A 19,265-nucleotide genomic window follows, 5' to 3' on the forward strand; every position below is an offset into this window, starting at 1 on the left:
CTATCATTTCATATTTAATCATTTATAGACTGTGACTACTTGGAAAACTCATCCATCAAAACCATGGAGGTTCTTAAAAACCTTTTTCCTCTACAGTAAACAGTCCCATTTGCTCTTGAAAGTAATTTAAAAGTTGTAAAAGCCTGGTGAAAGAGATATATCAGCTAATAAAAAAATAATATTTTTGTCTCGTTTCTAATTTTAGAGTCTGAACTATTCAGTATCACTTTGCCAATTTTTTACCAAAATAATTCAGAACAAAGCAATCTTATCAGATGACAAGAGGCAACTGAAACCATATACATTTTTATACAAAAGTCTGTCTGTCTGCTATTACCACAAACAATGCCACAGATAAAAATATTCAGAGAATACTTACTCATGCAAAACAAGTTCTGTTTTTCAAAAAAAGAGCAGCAACTTTTTTTTCTATAAATAGTTGAATAACTGGGCTTCTTGCAATGGCAGAACAATTACTTATTAGACGCTGTCATAATAAGCAGGATCCAACAGGGTCCAGCAGGATTTATTAATGATTACTTTAACTTTATTTTTGTTGTTGTAGTGAACAGTGTGATAAGTAATGCTGTTTTTAAAAAAAAGCAATTTAACTATGGTTATATGACAGCTGACTAATAAACATTTTTACGTGCTTTGCTTTAAAGACAACACACTATAGATCATGTATTTTTAAATGGTATTATTTACTTGCGCGATCAGAAATAGCACCTGCCTAGAAAAGGTGCTACAGAACGTATACTCCTCCAGTGGTCCTAGGCAAGAACACAGCAGAGGGGACTGGAGCTGAACGCGAGAGATGTGACTAAGACTCACGCTACTGCCTTTGCCTGCAATGGCACTGACCTCCTGCAGCCATGGAGAGCCTCTTCTACAAAGACTGAGATTTTCTTTTAAACAAACCCTGGGTAAAAAATGTGAAACAAAATGAAGTTCTTCCAAAGGGAGCCCAGGACTGCCCACTTGGCAGGCAATTGCTTATTCACATTGGAAGGTACTCATGCACATGCCTGCTCATTTACACAGGCCCACTGAGCCCTTGCCTCTTCTGCGCAAAGTGGAACAGATGCCACCAAAGGAACGGAGATTACATGCAAATCCAGAATATCAAAAGCCAGTTTATCCAAGCAGATTGACATGGGCTAGAGTCATGCCAGATAGAAGAATGAATTTAGTCCAGATTTCCAGGTCCCAGTGGAATATTTTAGCCACTAAGTTTTGGGAAACATTGAGGGTAGCAAGGCTGCTGCCTCCTTCTTGGTGTGTTTTAAAAGGAAAGAGTGAGTCCTATTTTGTTTTATTAAAGAATACACTGGCTTGCCAGGCTGCCTACCAGATGCTGACAGAATCATGTCCTTGCAGTGCTGACCAGGGATACACCATAGATAGCTAGCATTTGAGACACAGTTTGGCTCCAGAATTTCCCTAAGAAATTCCTAAAAATTCCTTGGTCAGTGTGTTGTTTTCTGTCAATCCCTTTTGGAGGCGCCCAGCTCTTTCCGCATGCTAAAAGGCAAGTTAGATGTCAGGGCTGCAAACTGTACTTGCACTGAGGCATCGACTGAGGGCATCGCTACGCAAAGAAGGGTTGCTCAGAAGAGCATAAATCCTCTGTCAGTCGCCAGCTCATCCACCCCACTTCTCGCCTCATAATTCACCAGGGGAGCAGCTTCTCTCCTGGGAGCATTTTGGTGGAAAGGGACAGTAGAGGTAGGACATGAGCATTTTTTCCTCAGCATTACCTAATCTCAAGTATAAAATGAGGTTCCTTTTCAAGAGGAAGGCAGAGGAGAAGGATCTCATGTGAATGTGGGAGCAAGCAGCTTGTGTGACAAGATTTCCATTGCATTTCTTCACTAACATTTACAAACATCCATATGAACCAGAGCTACTAAAACCTGACACTTTAATATGTTTACAAGGTTTATGTGTGTTATCAGCACATGTAATACTCCCCAAAGGATTTATTACAGGTTCCTTTAGAAACAACATTTTTTACTCATAACAGCTCAACTGGTCAGAGAGGAAAACAGCCAGCTTCTTCGGAGCATGCCTCCCACACACACTTGCCCTGTGTTATTGCATTACTTATTCACAAAGATTACAAATACCAGTGTTGGCAAGTGTTTCATAACCTTGCCTGTACCCTTTCCTAGAATGTTCATAATTAATTTCACTACTTTTTTATGCCACTGAATAAGGAGTTGCTGTTTATTTTACTTTTACTTTATATTTCATTGCTGAATACAGAATTATCTCTCTGAAATAGAAACAAGTGGGGTTAAAGGATATTTATTTAGCATGAGAGTCAGAAGATGTAAGTGCATGTATTTAGCAAATACATGCAGATGAAGATTCCGGAAAGAGTTAGTTTAACATAGAACTGAAAAAAAAATCAACTGAGATGAGAACTTCTTATTCTGGGCACTGTGTGCACAGACTGCTTATAGAGGATTACTGTAAAATCTAATAGACCAGACCTTGAGTGCGAGGAAGATAAATATATTACACAGCTTGGTATTTTGCAATAAATACATTCCATTTTGCATATTTGTCACACATTTGTTGTTTGTGTTCAAGTTTTACAAAGAGTTCAGCAATTAATGAGTTTCAGAGTTAAGGGTATATTAAAACTGAACGTAGAACTCTGTATGAGAGCGTAGAATCTGTAACTTGTGCTACATCCTGGACAAGCATTTTTAAGACCAAAGCCCGCGGTTATAGTTGCTAAAAAATCTTAAATGTGCTATTTGAGTTATCCTTTGAGGAGAAGCTTCAGTGAAGTAAGAATTCAACTGATAGGATTCACTTTTGAGTGATTATCAGCAACAGGACATTCATATGGCTGCTTAGGCCACCTATTACTTTCTAAGAAAATTCAGAAATAATTTTGAGTAACAGGCAAATACAAAAAACCCAAATTCTCCTGGACAGACTGTGGACAAAAATATTGCCCTCTGTCTGTTGGCATCATGTCTTTCTTTCATTTATATTGAACAGCTAGGGCGAAGAATATGGATTCACTGCTGCTCACAACCTCCAAAATTAGTATGATTTGAGAGTGCTTATTCTCTTCCACGACTGGATACGATGTTCTTTCATCTGAGTGATTCACAGAGATACAAATCATGCTTTAAAACTCCAGCTTCTTATGAATGTATGTCCTAGAATGAGTAAGCCATTACATTACTAAGTCTGTGTTAAGTATATATCGGGAAATAATCTAACAAATGGTGATATATATTATGGGTGTGCAGTCTCTTAAAGGTCAAAGTGGACTTGATCACCTCATGGATATGAAAATTACAGAGGAGATTTCAAATAGGCTTGCCTTTATAACTTTTTCTTCATATTGGGGCTGGATGCCCTGATGAACACAAGTCTTCTTGAGATTTATGGTGGTCAGAAGTATTGAGTGTGGAGTGGCAGGAGAGGGGGATCTTATTCCTATTTGTGAGAACCCAGCTGGCCACAAAGACAATTTCAGACTGCAACCTTTCAAGATGAGGACAAGCTGCTATTCATTTCTTTCTGAAATAACATCCTTCTCAAGCCTCCCAGTGAGCAGGGAAGTTCATTTCTTCCTCAGTAAATCACAGCTGAGTCCAGATAAAATAGATTAATCAAAAGAGTTGTCTTCTCTTGCATTTCCATGCTTCATTGATTATGTAAAAAAGGAAGATTCTAACCATAGCTACCACTAAAAGACCACTGAGCATTATGAAAGTCAATCCATAACCCTTTCTGAAGCCTTGCATAATTTGTTGAAAAATAAGTTATTCATCTATGGAACTTCCTGACTGAGCCTTCAATCCTGGTTCCCTAGCTGTCTGTGGTTACTGTTGTATGCACCAAAAAGGGCCTGTGCTTTTTTTTATTCAGGAGTGTGCAGAGGCCTTGAACACATTTCGTCCAAAAGAGATCAGCCACAGAAACTGCAGAACTGCCTATAAGAGAGCTTGTTCAGAAGCATCTTCCACTCACTGACTCCTAATTCTCTGGCTTATATATTTCTTCTCCTAGAATCAAATAAGCCTACAGCTGGAGTCCTAGAGCTGGAAAAACTCCTTTACACAGTGTATGGCTATGATCTGCTGAAAAGATCTTTTTCACCGTAAGCATACACAGTACTTGACAAAAGTGTCAGCAAATTGTACACCTACCAAAAATACAGGATTGATGTCAATGATTACAACCATTTGCAAGCATTACCAAAATTCATAACTTTGATGGAAAATATATTTATATGTGCTCATACATTTAGTCATCTCTTTCTCTCTCCCTTCCCCCTTACACATTGTCATATCTACATCTAAATATATGCAGTCACATACATACATATGTGCAAATGCACATACACACAAGCAAGAATTAAAAATTTTAACTTGTTCTGGAAGTATTTTCACTTTGAAAGATAAAAATAGGTTAAAATGCTACTGATAAACCCAGAGACAAGCACGTTTTTTTCAAGCCAAACAAAATCTATTGGTCTGTCTGAAAACTTCACCTCTTCTCACACTCTCTTTATGATCTGCTTGGTCACTGAACTCAAAGAAAAAAAATCATTAACTGCAGAGTTCTAATCAAATCTAAATTAAATAATTATTTTGTGGGATGCTTTGGCAGGGAACCCTCTTCTGTCTTTGTTGAGCCTGGGATGCTTAAAACCACATCAGAAGGTTCCTGTTATATGGAACCTTACCTTTTTGGTTGCGTACAGATGAAACCCTTCTCGCTTTTCATAAGACGTGTATCACTAGGCTGGAATTTTTAGTTCAGTCAATGGAGGAGAAAAATAATCTTACTTAGGACGGACTCTGGGCTGGGGAAATCAGTGATGCTAGGGAAGAAGAGTCTTCACTTTTCCAAATGATAACCCAGGAGCCTTTCCAGTAATGTTACTGGAGGGGTGTGTATGTGTGTTTATTTGTGTACATGCATCACTGCATGTGCTGAGGGAACAGCAGGAAGTATTAATATTCCTGTCTTTTACTAGAGAACAGAAATGTCATGATCACAAGGCACATGCCAGATTAACATGAGATTTTCAGTTAGAGTCTCGGCATTGTTTTTAATAGGAGATGGTTTAGGCAGAATAAACATCTCGCAAAAGTTAAGGGACTGATTCTGCTTCTAGTTACCACTTGTGCCAGGAAGCAAATAACTCACAGAGCTTTGCCAGCATAAAATTTACATGTGCTCAGAATCCAGCCCAAATGTTTATACAGACCATTAGAAAAAAAAGCATGATTGTTGGTGGGGGATTTTTCTTCTCTCTCACCAATAAAAGGAGCAGTAGTGCAATGCACTTCCTTTAAAGAGGTGCTGGTAAAAGTCATGAGGGTATTCCAACCATTTTTGTAAGAAAACAGCTGCAATTTGCCATTTAAAAGTGTGGGAGGGATACTTGTACTGTTTTCCTCTTGCTACACTTTTTCAGCCTGCCCAGCACACCACAGTTATGAGCTTTCTCTGTCTCTGCTACCTCCTCGGTTACCATTAGCAAGCTTCCTTGTTCCCTGTCTTTTTATATATATTGAACTTGGGCATTTTTTCTCCAAGTAGTGGTTCACAAGAACAAGAACATATACCAAACCTAGCTAAGTAAGTAAGCACAGGGACAGACCCAAGGGGCTGCATTTTCTGGAGTGAGAAGAGGTAGAGGAACTCTAGATCAACTCCATTAGCCTGTCTGATTAAATGCAGTCATGGCCCATGTCTCCATCACTATCCATGATATGTCTAGATCCAACCCAAGCCTATCAGAAACAAGAACTAGCAAGTGAACATAGTGATCCAGAGCAGACACACCAGAATTAAAATGTGACAGTGCTAGCTAGGGCATACAATAATGTGCCATTTGTCATACAAATTTTTTAAATCATTTTCTGAAATGGTCTCATCACCCTATCACTTCCTGTTCTGCCTTAGCCTCACCCAGAAGAAACACTCCCTTAAAATTACCACGTTATTTTATACTTATTAGTATCTACAAGCAAGTTTTCTTCTCAGCAGACTTTTCTCTTTTGATGCCAAGCCACGAGTTACTGCCACTCATGGTTCTGAGCCCTGGGCTTTGACAAGAAATGGAGGAAAGAGAATTGATGCCCTTGAGCTGTGGTGTGATGACTTGATGATGACAGTGGGTTTCCTGGTGTGAGAAAAGAAGCAGTGAATGGCTTCTTCACTTTACAAAGCTGCATTGTAAAAACAAGCTATGAATCTTTGCACACAGAAAGAAGTGAGTCCTTGCAGTAGTTGTCATCCCCAGCCTAGTAGAAGTAAGGAGGGAGTTGAGAAGGTTTGCATACTTTAATAGAGTTCATAGGCCTGAAGTCTATCAGATCCAAGAGCAGAGAGGGTGCAGCTTGGAAAGTGGTGAGCTATTCTGAATGCGTCAGCTGATGCCAAACACAACCAGGGCTGTTAACCAGACAGACCAAAATATTCACCCCATTTGTCTACTGCTCTCCAAGAAGCAGGGAGAGCCTTTCAGGGACTAGGAGAAAAAGTTTACTGATTGCAAATCTGTGTTGGGGGCAAGAGGGAAAGTCGTCTCTGTAACAGTTTGCATTTCCCTATGACTTTGTTGGGGAGTGCCACAAAACACTTCGATGCCAGAACAACTGGCTTCAGCTCAGTGCAGTTCTTTGTGGTACTCTTACAAAACCCTCCTTCTTCGCTGCAGAGCAGCACAGTGTCGCAGGAGGGATTAGCAGCTTGGTTTATCAGCAGAACGGCAATGTGTAGCGCTGCCTGTTGCACTCTATTAGCAGTGACCAGCTTTTGTAATGCCTGACTCTCCTAAATGTCCATATGCCAAGCCTGTTCTCTGACACATTTAATTCCTCAAAGCTCTGCACATCTCTGTTCTCTCTTGTGACAGCAGTTGAATAAGGTCTACAAGTGGAAATAACTTCTCCTCTTGGCTTGCTATGGAGTAGTACCCCCCCCCATATATTCATTCTGAGTGGATTTATAGAGTTAGTCTGACAGTTTCCGAAATAGAAAACCTCTAGTTAACAACACAACCCAAGCATTGCTCTCTCTATAGGCAGGCCAGTGTTTCTTGCTTCTCTTTAAAATGGACTCCCTCCGATGATGTGGGGATAGTGGAGATACCATACTCTATCCAGCCGTTGGCCTCTTGCTAAGACAGCTATCAAGACTGCCAGTTCTTCTAGAAGGTTTTACAATGTGGACAGCTTCAAACAAACATCAGATGAAAGCAATTTTGAGTTTAAACCAAGCAGGGCCAGGTTTGCATTGGTGATTTATTGGTGCAAGTCATCAGCTTCTATTACCTGTTTCTTGAGCCATCTAGTTCTTTGGCTTTCAGCCATTTTTAGGGCCTGATTCTGTTCCTGTTGAAGTTAATGTGAGGTTTTGTCACTGATTTCAATAGGAGGCCTGTAACTTTCCAGCTTTCTGACTATAGAGGCTTGAAGTGCTTCCAGGTTTCCATCATAATCTGTGGTTCTCCTTTTTAAGTAAATTGGACATTAACAGACTGCCTGGGCCCACACCTCTGGATATAGGAAAGCTATAGATCTGATTCAGCTCTCACTCACACACCAGCTTTATACCTCAGTGGAGTTACTCCTAATTTATACTGGCAGGAGAATGAGGTCCAATGTTGCTTATGCCTGGGTCATTGCCAGCAGAACGCTGAGAGAATGCAAGTCACTTGTTATCCCCTTCCCTGCACCTCTCAATCACAGCATATACTTATCTACATATATATATATATGTAGATATATTAGAATCATCTGGACTCTTTTAAGATATTTACCATTGAAACTGACTTCAAATTCAAATTTTGAAGTTGAAATAACAAAGAAGGAAAAAAAAGCCAGAAGGGAGCCAGCTGCAAGGGTACTCACAATTTTCATCAGTCTACGGGACACTTCTAATAACATATTTTACTACTTTGCAGTGAACTTTCTTTGCTTCTGCCATAAATATATTCCCTATGCTGTAAATGAATAGCTTGCAAGCTCAGTAAAGTTAATATAGAAGAATAAATCTTAACTACCTAATGTCAGGTCAGAAATATAAATCTTATCTAATATGCCAGGTCAGAGGAAAGAATACTTTTAGCTTAAAAATAGCAAATACTTTCCAGTGTAGAGTATTGACTTTTTTTGTCTCTTCAAAAAAATATGCTGCCCTTAACAAGATGAGTTGAACAGTCTCCTTTTAGAATCTCCAAAAGAAAAATAAACACATAGAGCAGAGTTAATTTATAAAATGCTCCAAAGTTTATCTTGGCAGAACTGTTTTAGGCAGTGAGATTTCTCTCTCTCTCGCACATGCATGCATGCACACACACGCACACATACAGAGACACATCTCAAAATTAGGGCAGGCCTTTACAATAGTAAATACTTCAGAAAACTTCTATATCTCAATGAATTTGTAGATCCGTATTCAGGCAAAACTCCCATTTTAAAATCAATGAGCGTGTTTCCAGAGCAAGACCATGAACCTACAAACCTTTTTGTGTAAGTGCAGACCTGCTGTGTCATGCTATGCTATGAAAAGTCACACAAGTGCCTCCTGTCTCGTGTACCCCTCCGGTGCGGCTGACACTCCCGCCAGCTGTGAAGCAGTGATGCAGTCTCCCTTCCTCTCCTTATCCCTTCCCAAGGCCCCACTTGCCCAGCACAGCTGGACAGCTGGGGGGATCTGCCAGCCGGCTGTCTCTGGCCCATGGGTCCCTCCCAGGAGGCACGAGCTCGGCTCACCGCTGCCCAGGCATCTTGCTCCTCCTTCACACCTCCTTCACACACATTTCCCGCATCAAAGTCAAGGTGACTTCAGAGGCTGCAGACGCAAAAACCCACTGAAAGCTTTCTGTCAGCCTCACAGGCTTAGCTTTGTTCTCAGGCGTGGTCCATAGCCTTCAGTCAGCCTGTGCACAGGAGCAGCGATGGCGGGGGCATTGCAGGTGCTGCATCTGACAACTGAGAGACTCCCCAGGCAAGAACCGCAATGCAACTGAGGGCAAACAGCACCTTGCCCTATCTAGACACCCCAAACACTTTGGCATTTCTCTGCTTCTTGTGGAAGCCACCGTGTTTTCAGATAGTTTATTTACTTCAGGGTCTGCAAAACAAACAGCCACTTCCCTCCAGATTAGCAAGAATAAAAGCAACTTTATGAGGCCTAAGCAGAGCCATGGTGGTTCTCCAGCCTGGCGTGAGAATGACTCTCTGGAAGTGCTCTTGCTCAGCACCATCCCATTGCCAAATGCAGACCCTCACATATTAAAAGCCAGTAGAAGAGTTCAACGACGAGTGGGTTTCTTTTCTTCCCTTTTCTATTTCCTTTTTTGCTGCTGAGAAAATGCCAATAATTTCCAGCATTTGTTCTCACAACTGTTCTACTGTAAATATTTAGAAGAATCCATTAGAGATTAAACAAAGTGTAAGTAAGTAACTGCTCCTAAGTGATAGCTCTTATTAATGTTTGCAGCAATAGGCACTGTACAGACTCGTATGAAGTCTACCTCTGCTCTGCTTGAAGGAAAAGACAAGACAGAAGGCAGCAGTCAGAACACAGTGTAACTTGAGAGTCAGTGTGTTATCATTATAAATAATCAGTGCAGAGACAGCATTCTGTAACGTGTGCACCATGCTTGCAAATCTTCTAGACAGCAATGAGTAGACAATGGTAAGGAAGTATCCTGACCAGTGTATTTTATATGATCTATATCGAGCTGTAATATGTGGCTGAAAAAAAGTACTCCAAGTCCCAATTTGGATTTTCTTGCCTTTCTGGTGTTTGCCAAAATAACCTCCAAACACTCTCCTGCAAAAAAAAGTGTATTTGTATCAAGAAAACACTTTGCTCTACTGTCATGTGTAACAGGGGAAAAAACAAGCACTGCTACGCTGGAATTAGTAACTTCTATTGTATTCTAAAGTTTTCCTGGCTATATAATATCTCAAATGTTTACTGTGCAGTGTTATATTAGTAGTAATGAAAGGGTGAAAAAATAGTTTTCCTGGGTCGACAATCAGCTACTTAAGAAGTAATGCTGACAGAAGCCAATTCACAGTGGACTCAATTCTGAGGAAAAAAAGACTGCATTTACAGCAAGCTGAGATGAACGAATACCTACAGGCACATCTGCACTCTAGCCAACTTGGTTGCTGAGAGAATACATGATGTTCTAGGAACACAGTGAATAGCAGGTATATGTCTATGCATCTGTGTACCACAGCAAAATTTTCTATCCCAAGGCAGGTTTGCTATACAGATTTTTTTCATTGTGATTATATTATTTATTGGCAGTTTGCAGTGAGTAAGGAGTGCTGGTTCCAATACAGGAAAAATGGATCACAAGATTTGGCCCCAGGGCCCTCCTTGCACAGATTAGGTCCTGCAAGCACAAGGCATGAGGATTATCCAGGCTACTCCTGATGTTTTCTCAGGGTGGTAATGTCTGGTACTCAAAGCAGTGCATATAAGTCAGCCTTCCTAGCAACATATCTAATTTTCAAAGCTGACAGCTTTCTTCTACTTTCCTGTCCTTCTCTTAAAAAAATTTCTAGAGAGTCTCAAGTGGTTATCTGTGTTGATCATCCTTTCCTTTTTGTCTTATAGTCACTTTTCAAACATATGGCCAGTTTAGATATTTATTTTTCTGTATGCCAATTTAGATATTTATTGATGAAATAAAGAAAAGAAACCTGGATAACTGGGAGAGGCAAGTGTAAGCTGCTGAGTATGAACATGCTGACTGGTGCTCCCATTACTTATTGCTATGGCTTATGGAGTCGCTGGCTTTAGTGTCACAGCACTGAAGAAAGATGAAACTTGTTAAGGTAACATTTGGTGCTGCAGGATTCCCAGACAAAGACAAATGGAAGATAACAATGCTTGTCATCACCTGAGGCAGGCCTCAGCAAGTTAAACAGAAAGGGAGAGTTGCAAAAAAAGTCATTCTCACCTTCATCCCTAGTTCAGATATTGGGCTGGTATGAGCAAAGAGGAGTAGAGGAGGGTAACGTCTGCTCCAGTTTTCTTTACACAAGGTTGACTAGTACCAGCACAAATGAAGTAACATGTTGCTCAGAATGATTCCCAAGCCTGAGTTGGCCTCGAAGCACGGTACTGCAGCCATGGTGATATGCCTGGCTCCAGTGGGCTGAGGTGCCTTCTTCAAGGTGCTGCTGAGCCAGGGCTCTTTGTGAGGTTTGGCTAAAGTTACTAAGTTACTAGCCATGTGTCCGGGAATGACAGCTACAGGCTGAGTCTTGGTGGGACATCTAGCCTTGCATCACATTATTCATGTGCAAAAGCAGGAGAAAGAAAGCCATGAAGTCTTCTTCAAGCTTTGGTCTCTCTGAAATTGTTTATAGGCTTGTAGGTGTCTACACTCTTCCATCTCTAGACCCAGTAGTGAATATGAGAGAAGAGTGAGGGAGAAGTTTTGAGCATCTTGGCAATGGCAGTGATCACAAATGTCAGGTAGGATGTAAGATGAGTTATTTTCTTCTGTACCTCCATATGTGCATAAATGGGAGGTTCAGGGAGTCAGGCAGAAGAGATGTCCATGCTCTGGAAAAGCTACAGAAGGGCAGACTGTCTCTTCAAAGAACAGGAACATTAATAAGGAGTGTTTCTAAGCTAGTGAGTGGGCTTGGATAGCTGAGAGCAACTGAAGTTTTTCTGCACCAAACTCCCCTAAGAGACTGCTGATCTGATTTTCGGTGCATTCTTTTTTAATTTCTATTTAAAGAAATAGATTCTTTTACGACATGTGTTGATGCTGCTGGGCCAAGAAGAGCCAGAACGTTTCTTGTAATTACAGACAGCAAGATTTTTAACAGCATAGTCAAATTAATTGAGGGACTGAGCTTAGTAACACAAACATCTTCACTAGTGCCAGCAGTTTGTAAATGTTCTGCTTATAATGGTAACAATAAGAAGCAGCAACAAGAACATACTTTTCAAAGCCCATACAAATATCAGTTCATTTTCCATCTTAATCTCTTGACAGATTTGCAAGAGGACATTGCCATTCTTTTTCAAAAAGGGAAACTGTGTCAGAGAACTTTTTTTCTAAGACTAACCAACAACAGTAATCTAATTTGGAGACACACAGATCACTTACAAATCCTGTGGCAGCCCAGGTGATCATACCTCTTACATAGTCAAGGCACAAAACCTTCACTAGATAAATTGGCAGGGTTCTCCTGATTTTTATAGGACTGAGACATTTGACCCAAATAAATAATATGTCCCTATATATGGGATGAAAGACTCCGACCTTTGACTACAGACATTGAAAGCATAAACAAAACACCAGCAACTGAGCTATTTGTTGGAGATAAACTGACAATTCCTGGGCCATCTCTTCCCTAGGCAGAAGTTTAAAACAATTCAGGTGGACTGAGCCCTAGAAGTGTCTATTTGTTGCCACCAAGCCCAGAGGACCTCTCCCTCTCTCCATCCGTAGGAGAGACAAAAACAGTGAGATCCCTGGTGGCTCTTGAGGAGCCTAGACAGCTAGGTCAGTTGTGAGTGTCCAAGGCTTTGGTGCCTACAAGGGAGATCAATCCCAGCATGGGTCCCTAAGAGCAGGCATCTTAATTTTTAAGTATTGGACAGGCATCTTGCAGAGGTGGTCTGATGTAGCTGAGAGTGAACTGAGCCTCCAGAGCTCCTAATTCCTTCTCTGGATCCATGCTTGAACATCAAGGGTAGCAGAGAGCTATACATCATTTCAATTATACATCATTTTAGGGGGACTGCTGGCATATCATGTCCCCTCATGTCTGTGATGTTGTGGGCCATTCCTGCTTATCCTACAATGTTACAATCATGATAAAAACAAGCATTTCTTAAAATTTGCTATTCCATTGCCATATGGTCCGTTACAGCACAAAGAGCATGCAATGTAGGTGTGAAAGTGCTGACTGAGAACAGAAGTGCTTTACAGCTGTTTAGCCCAGATGTGAAGGACTGCACCAGCATCAGCAAGAGGGTGAATCCAGCCCTACATTTTCAGAGCAGTAGCCCCAGCCTGATGGAAACGAGTGTAATGTGAGGCTGCAACAGTGATATTTGTTCTTCTTTTGCTCACAGCTATACTGGCTACAGGGATGTGCTGTTTAAGGTGAAAAGGTCTCCAAATTCCACATAAGACAGCACCTCAAACACTCAGAGGTGCTAGTTAGAAGAAAAAAAGATGAAAGCATGCTGTAGTTCAGAAAAGATGGGAGAAGTGAATAACTTAGCTTGTTATTCCTTTTGCTTTTTGAAAGAGACATATTTCACCATTTCATTCCATTTTCACGTGAACCAGCATTCCTTTTTTACATCCTCTTTAAGATACTAATTTATTACTGCTTTCTTAAATTTCTCTGATACAAAGAATAAACAAACTAAGGAAGAGACCATACTGTTGAAGAATTTTAAATAAATGTTTAGGCTTTAAAAAATGAAAAGGTACTGTTAATTTTCTTTTGTTTTGCCAGTACTTTCATAAGAATGTCAAACTGCTTTAGACAAGTGCCTAAGAGACAGCAAGATAAAATTATGTGAAATCAAAAGGATACTTTTTTGAGATTCTCCCCTTCTCTATCCTGCACAAATATATTGTGGTAAAATCAACAAGTTTCCCACCATCTGTTTGCTTACACTGATGCCTCATCCAGCAGATATGCTACATTGAAACCCTATGAGACAGAAAAATCCAATTTTGTTCATAAGGCAACAATGTGGAGTTTGTTTTAAGGAAACTGAAGTTTATTTTATTTCCGAAAACTCCTGTGAAGCAAGTAGTTCTCAAGTCACAAAGAAAATATTGGATCATCAACTTATATTAGAAGTATGGCATTTTTATTTGCTTTTATCCACAATTATTTCATTCTCTCTCTTTTTTTATGTCCTCAAAATCAGATTGATGAGCATAATACAACTCACTGTGAGTAAGAAAACTACAATATTGCTGATGCTATCTTAAGGCAAAATGTTAGCAAACCACTAACTCACCAGTATGTATGGCCACACACCAGAGATAAATCAGTGAGGGATATCTGAAGATGCTGTCAGATAATTAGAATTATGCACCTGAGAAGACAGCACCAACACTGTTGCTTACAGCATCTGCAGCATATCATGGACTCTGATATCTGATAGATCCTCTAGGCTTTAAAGCCAGAGGACCCATTAAGAGCTGGTTATGACCATGTGCCTAGCAAAGTTTGTAGGACCCACGCACTGGTTCCTTGATCAAGCACAATAATTTACAGTTAAACTATAGCATACTTCTAGAAAGATGTCTGACCTGTTTTTGGAAGCACACATGTGATTGAGATTATACTGATTCCCCTGAGACTATTGCAATGATTAACTACCAAGGCTATCTGAAATTTATCTTGGATAATGCAGCTGAGACTCATCAGTTCCCATTTCCAGCCATTGATCCATTGTATCTGTATTTCCAATACCACATAGTTTTATAGCATCAGACATTTTGGGGTGGGACAATTAAATAGACACTGAATTTTTTATTGCCTAGAGGAAGAAGTGTTCTAGAATTTGCCTCAGGCCAAAGCTAGTTTTGCAGAAAACACTCTACTAAGCTAGATACAGTTTTTACAGTGCTTTTTTTCTCTGTAAAACCAGCCTTGACTGAAGCTTTAATCTTAATCTCATGCCTTTTCTACACCTGTATAACTGTTCTGATGTTAAACTTTATTAGAGCTGTTCCTTACTTATAACAGAAGGAAGAACTGGAATAGGGTTGGATCTACCATAGTGTTTTTTCTTTTATTGTGAACAAGTAACTGGTTCTGGTGTAAATGAAGCTCATCCAGACCAGGCTGGATGCAGACATCCCAACGCATGGTCCATAATAGCTCTGCCCCACCTGTCACCTGCAGTTCTCATGCACTATGTAGCATCAAGGTAATTCAAAGCTTAGGGAAGAGATCTTCAGAAAAAGAAAACAGTGGTGAGCTGATTCATTAACCCTTCTGAAATCCTAGGACTGAACTATTGCTTCAGCATGGACACTGCAGTGACCAACAATAGCTGACCTTCACGGCAAGAGCCACAATTTCTGCCTTACAGGTTTTCCAAATTTCTCACTTCAGCCTAGCTACAGTAGTTAGCAAATAGGCACTGTGTTCCCTATCTTCCCCAGACATGTGCTGCTAAGGAGCCACTGCATTCACCTAAGAGATCCTTAAGAAGCATTTACTTACATCACGGAGTGTTCTGTGATATAAGTTATTATATCATGTTCTCAGGGTTTTTAAGGATGCCTGAAATCACAATATGGTTGCAATAATTATATTTATCCTCTATTTCACATGTAAGTAAAAAATACTGTAATCAGTTTCCCTGATCATTTAGCTTCCTTTTCATTTGGCTTCCATTTGAACACCCCTTTCTAATTTTGTGTGGGAGCATCTTTGCTGCACTGGCTTTTTTCCATGTGGAGTGTTACATATGTTGTTGGTATGGAAAGTACTACATAGCAAACAACTCATTTTAGCTTAAAAAGATATTTTAGAGATCAATGATTGGGCTTTGAGTCTCTCCTTTTCTAGGACACCAGTTCTATTTTTACTGAACTCAAAGCAGTCCAACTTCATTCCTGTCAGAACATTTATTAGTAGCCCCTTGATAAAATTAATTAATAATCTCAAATTCAAAAATCTTTATATTAAAAAAGCACTGAAATTATCTCCTGTGTTGCATCTTCTATATAGTCAGAAAGAAGCAGGATTGCTAAGCACTGTAGGAATCTGACTCCCAGCTATAATGACACTGATTTAAGATGCATGGACATTAATTTTAAAAAGTTAATAAATTAAAGTAGTATCAAATCCATTTTATAAGCCTTTAGAATTCAAATAGCCATGCTTTTCTCTGCAGACTTAGAGAACAGATTTTTTTTTTTAATCTTTAAAAAAAGGAGGAAAGGGTAATGTGTTTGTGCTTTTGGAGCGCAATGAAAACATAGTCATTATGTTACAAATATTTGATGTTAACTTTCTTTGCTATAGAATTACCTAAAAATATTGAAAAGTTAAAAAAAAAAGAAAAATAGTTTAATCTTTGGATTAGTTAAAGGATGAGAAGTTCAAGGCATAATTTTTAAAGTTTGGGTTAGTATGTTAGGAGTTAGGCTTTTGCCTACTTCAGGAAGATATATGTCTGCTTTAAGCACAAGAGACTCTATTCAAGAATGTGTCCTTAATTTTAATCAGGTATTTAAGTATAATTGAAGTCAAGGAGTCTGTAACACATGTGTGAAGGTAACCATATGCTGATGTACTTTTTTGAATAAGGAGGAATTTAAGCACAGGCTTAGATGGTAATTGTTTGGGGGTTTTTTAATTGGGTCTGCATGTGCAGAAAGTAGCATAAAAGGGATCAACAAACATTAAAGCTTGTTAACTTGGTGCTCAGTATAGAGGGTAAAAAGGGCCTTTTATTTCCCTGAAATTTCTGACCTTTTCTGTTATTTTTCTTCTCCCCATTGCTCTTTACTCACCAGCCACATTTCTAGTTTGCTGTGCACAATTCCCAATGGGAACATTCCTTGCTGGAGTAACTTACCCAGCTCTTTTCCTTAATTTACAGCAAGTACAGCATCCCTTGCAGAATGCATAGCAGACCCTTTGGCTGCAAGCCAGCGCTAATAGCATGTTTTCCAATAATCTAATCTCTTCAGTCACAGAGCAGAAATCAGAAAGTTAAAAGAACTGTCTTTTCAGCTTGCCTCAATCCGCCTTTGAAATCTGTGCACGGAAATGTACGAGTGACTAGAATAAATTGTTACCACACTTGCACTCATGATTCAGAAGTTGTGTTCATAATAATCTGATGTATATGAGAGAATCCCATATAAAGCAAGGTTGAGCGTAGTGCCAAGAACAGAATCACATATGAAGGCTTGCGTTTGCAAAATAGGAAGCCAGAAATTTCAGCCAAAACTGAAAACATATTGTAAACATCCATGAATTAAACACCTCAACAATGCTATGAGATAAGTATCATTTCTCTTTTGCAGCTGAAGAAATTGAAGCCCAAAGATGACAAGGCCAAAACATTTAAGTTTGGCTCTAGAATTGAATCAACAATCCTTTGATTAGACTCCTAACTAAATAGCTGCATTTTCAGACCTCCGACCACTTGCATCTTCCTCAGGCACTCTGAAAATCAGGTTATTTATTTAGGAATCAAGCGAGGGATTAGCTGTCTCACTGGAGGCCCCAGTTTAAAAATGTTGGTGCTAATACTTTTAACTTTCCATACTAGAAAACAAAATGTTGCTGGAAGGGACCATAAGCAGGCAAATTCATCAACCTTCAAATGCAAGAACCCCTAAGTTTCACCAAAAAAAATGCACAGGTCTGTGGTACTGCTAGAAGGCTTTTCAAATACAGGGAAAGACAAACTTAGCCCAGCGTTGGAAGTTCACCCACTGCTTTTATTTTCTTCCAGACTGCTTGCTCTCTTATATGTATTGGAATGTGTACGTGTTTGTGTTAGGGGGCAGGGAATTGACACCATTGCAATCATTTTTTCCACTTTCTAATGTTATGCAGACTTCTGGTGGTCTGAAGATTACAGGTTAATAACTTGGTCCATCGCTCTGCTCTGGGACAGAATCACCTATTTCTACAAATCTGCTCGCTTTTGCCATCAGAATGCAGTTGCAGGGAACTGCTACCTCTCTCTGAGAGCAAGTTGCATGACTTGCTCCACGCAGCTCCACGAAGCCACGGAGTCAGGCAAGAGGGACGTTTTCGTCCCAGGGCATAGTTCAACCTTTCCTTTCACTTATTCCTTTTTGGCATTCAGATGTGTCATTTTTTTATCACAAGTTTTCTGCAGCAGCCCAGCATCTAGAGTGGTGTTGTTGCGGTTATTTCATATCCGAGCCCTGTCTCATGGCAGCCCAACGTGGTGCCGCAAGCCACTAGCCACCAGTACAGCTGCCAAATATTTGTCATATTGGATGCTTTAAAAATAACTGCTGTGATTTCATGTTTTTCTAATATCTGGGGGATGTTTGGTTTTCACCAGAGTCTAACTAATTGTTGGTATAACTGATATTAGATATGGTTCTGCTTGCAGTAATAGATTCTATCATTTATTCTGTATCATCTTAATTATTGTACAGCATGAAAAAAAGTCATCTTCAATACTGTAGTTATTAGAAAAATGTTCTTCAACAGAGCGCTGTTGTAAAGCCCCAAGTTTATTTTGCAAGCTGACTAAGGCATCCAACACCTGAAAAAAGCAGCTATCTCATGCCATGAAACAGCAAATGGATCATTTCATCATGACGGGTGTTGGGTAGGAAGAGGTGTGCCAGAAATTTGTGCTTACCTGAACAGTGTACGGTTAAACACATCTTACCAGGACACTGGTGTTATTCAGCCAAAATAAAGTGACCCCTACACTCATTCAATTGCACATGAAAAGTATCAAAGATCATATCTGATGTGTTATCAGCAATATTAAATAATATATCAAAAAAGTCATCCCCCCAAAGATTCATAGACTAACCATTAATCATTAACCTTCTCAAATATTTTTGTCTTCAGTTTAGATTAAACTGATTTTAAAGACAAATAAGGTTTTTCATACTTTTTTCCTGTTGTAGAAAAACATTAAAGTAGTTTCAAAAACCTTTAACTTTGCAAGTCTTACTGTGAAATATTTTACAAGACTCATAATATTAACCCTAAATTTCCTATATATTCAATTCTTAGTTTTATATATAATTATAACATACTTTTATTATTTTTTTTAACCTAGTACTGTCAATAGGTAACCTCAGTTCAATTTTCTTTACTTTAGAATTTCCTTTCTCTTTTAAATTAAAATGCTATATCTGACGATTCCACCTTCTGCTATATTTTGTAAATAGATAAATCACTTTTAAGTTACTATTATTATTTCCAATTAAAGCCACTTGGAGAATCATGATAGAACAAAATTACATTAGAATGTATCACTCTGTAAAAATAGAAGTATTTGGTAAAAAAAACTTTGACAGTATTTTGTTTCAGAAGAAAATAAAAAAGAAATTTTTTCATAATACTAAATGAATTTCTAACATTTTGACTGATTTTATTTGAGATTTCACTCTAAATTATTTTGTCATCTTGACTGCTTCATTTTTGTCTTCCATTTATGTAATATAAATGATCTAAAAGATTAAGCTAAAACCAAACATTTCCAACAGAACAAAATAGCTTATCTTT

At 39.2% G+C, this 19,265-nt stretch overlaps 1 protein-coding gene across 5 annotated transcripts in view; it reads left to right on the forward strand.

Moving 5' to 3' along the window:
* Window positions 1–19,265, forward strand: part of RSPO3 (R-spondin 3) — a 63,555-nt gene that overhangs the window by 6,245 nt on the left and 38,045 nt on the right. The window contains exon 2 of one of the 5 annotated variants that reach the window (XM_064508953.1): window positions 3,019–3,175. The exons of the other annotated variants lie outside the window; for them this stretch is intronic. Coding sequence (XP_064365023.1) covers window positions 3,109–3,175 — 67 coding nt within the window. The 5' untranslated portion in view covers window positions 3,019–3,108. The remainder of the gene's footprint in view (window positions 1–3,018; window positions 3,176–19,265) is intronic. 5 annotated transcript variants of the gene reach the window in all.

This window comes from Dromaius novaehollandiae, chromosome 3 (genome assembly GCF_036370855.1).
Source record: "Dromaius novaehollandiae isolate bDroNov1 chromosome 3, bDroNov1.hap1, whole genome shotgun sequence".
NCBI lineage: Eukaryota > Metazoa > Chordata > Aves > Casuariiformes > Dromaiidae > Dromaius > Dromaius novaehollandiae.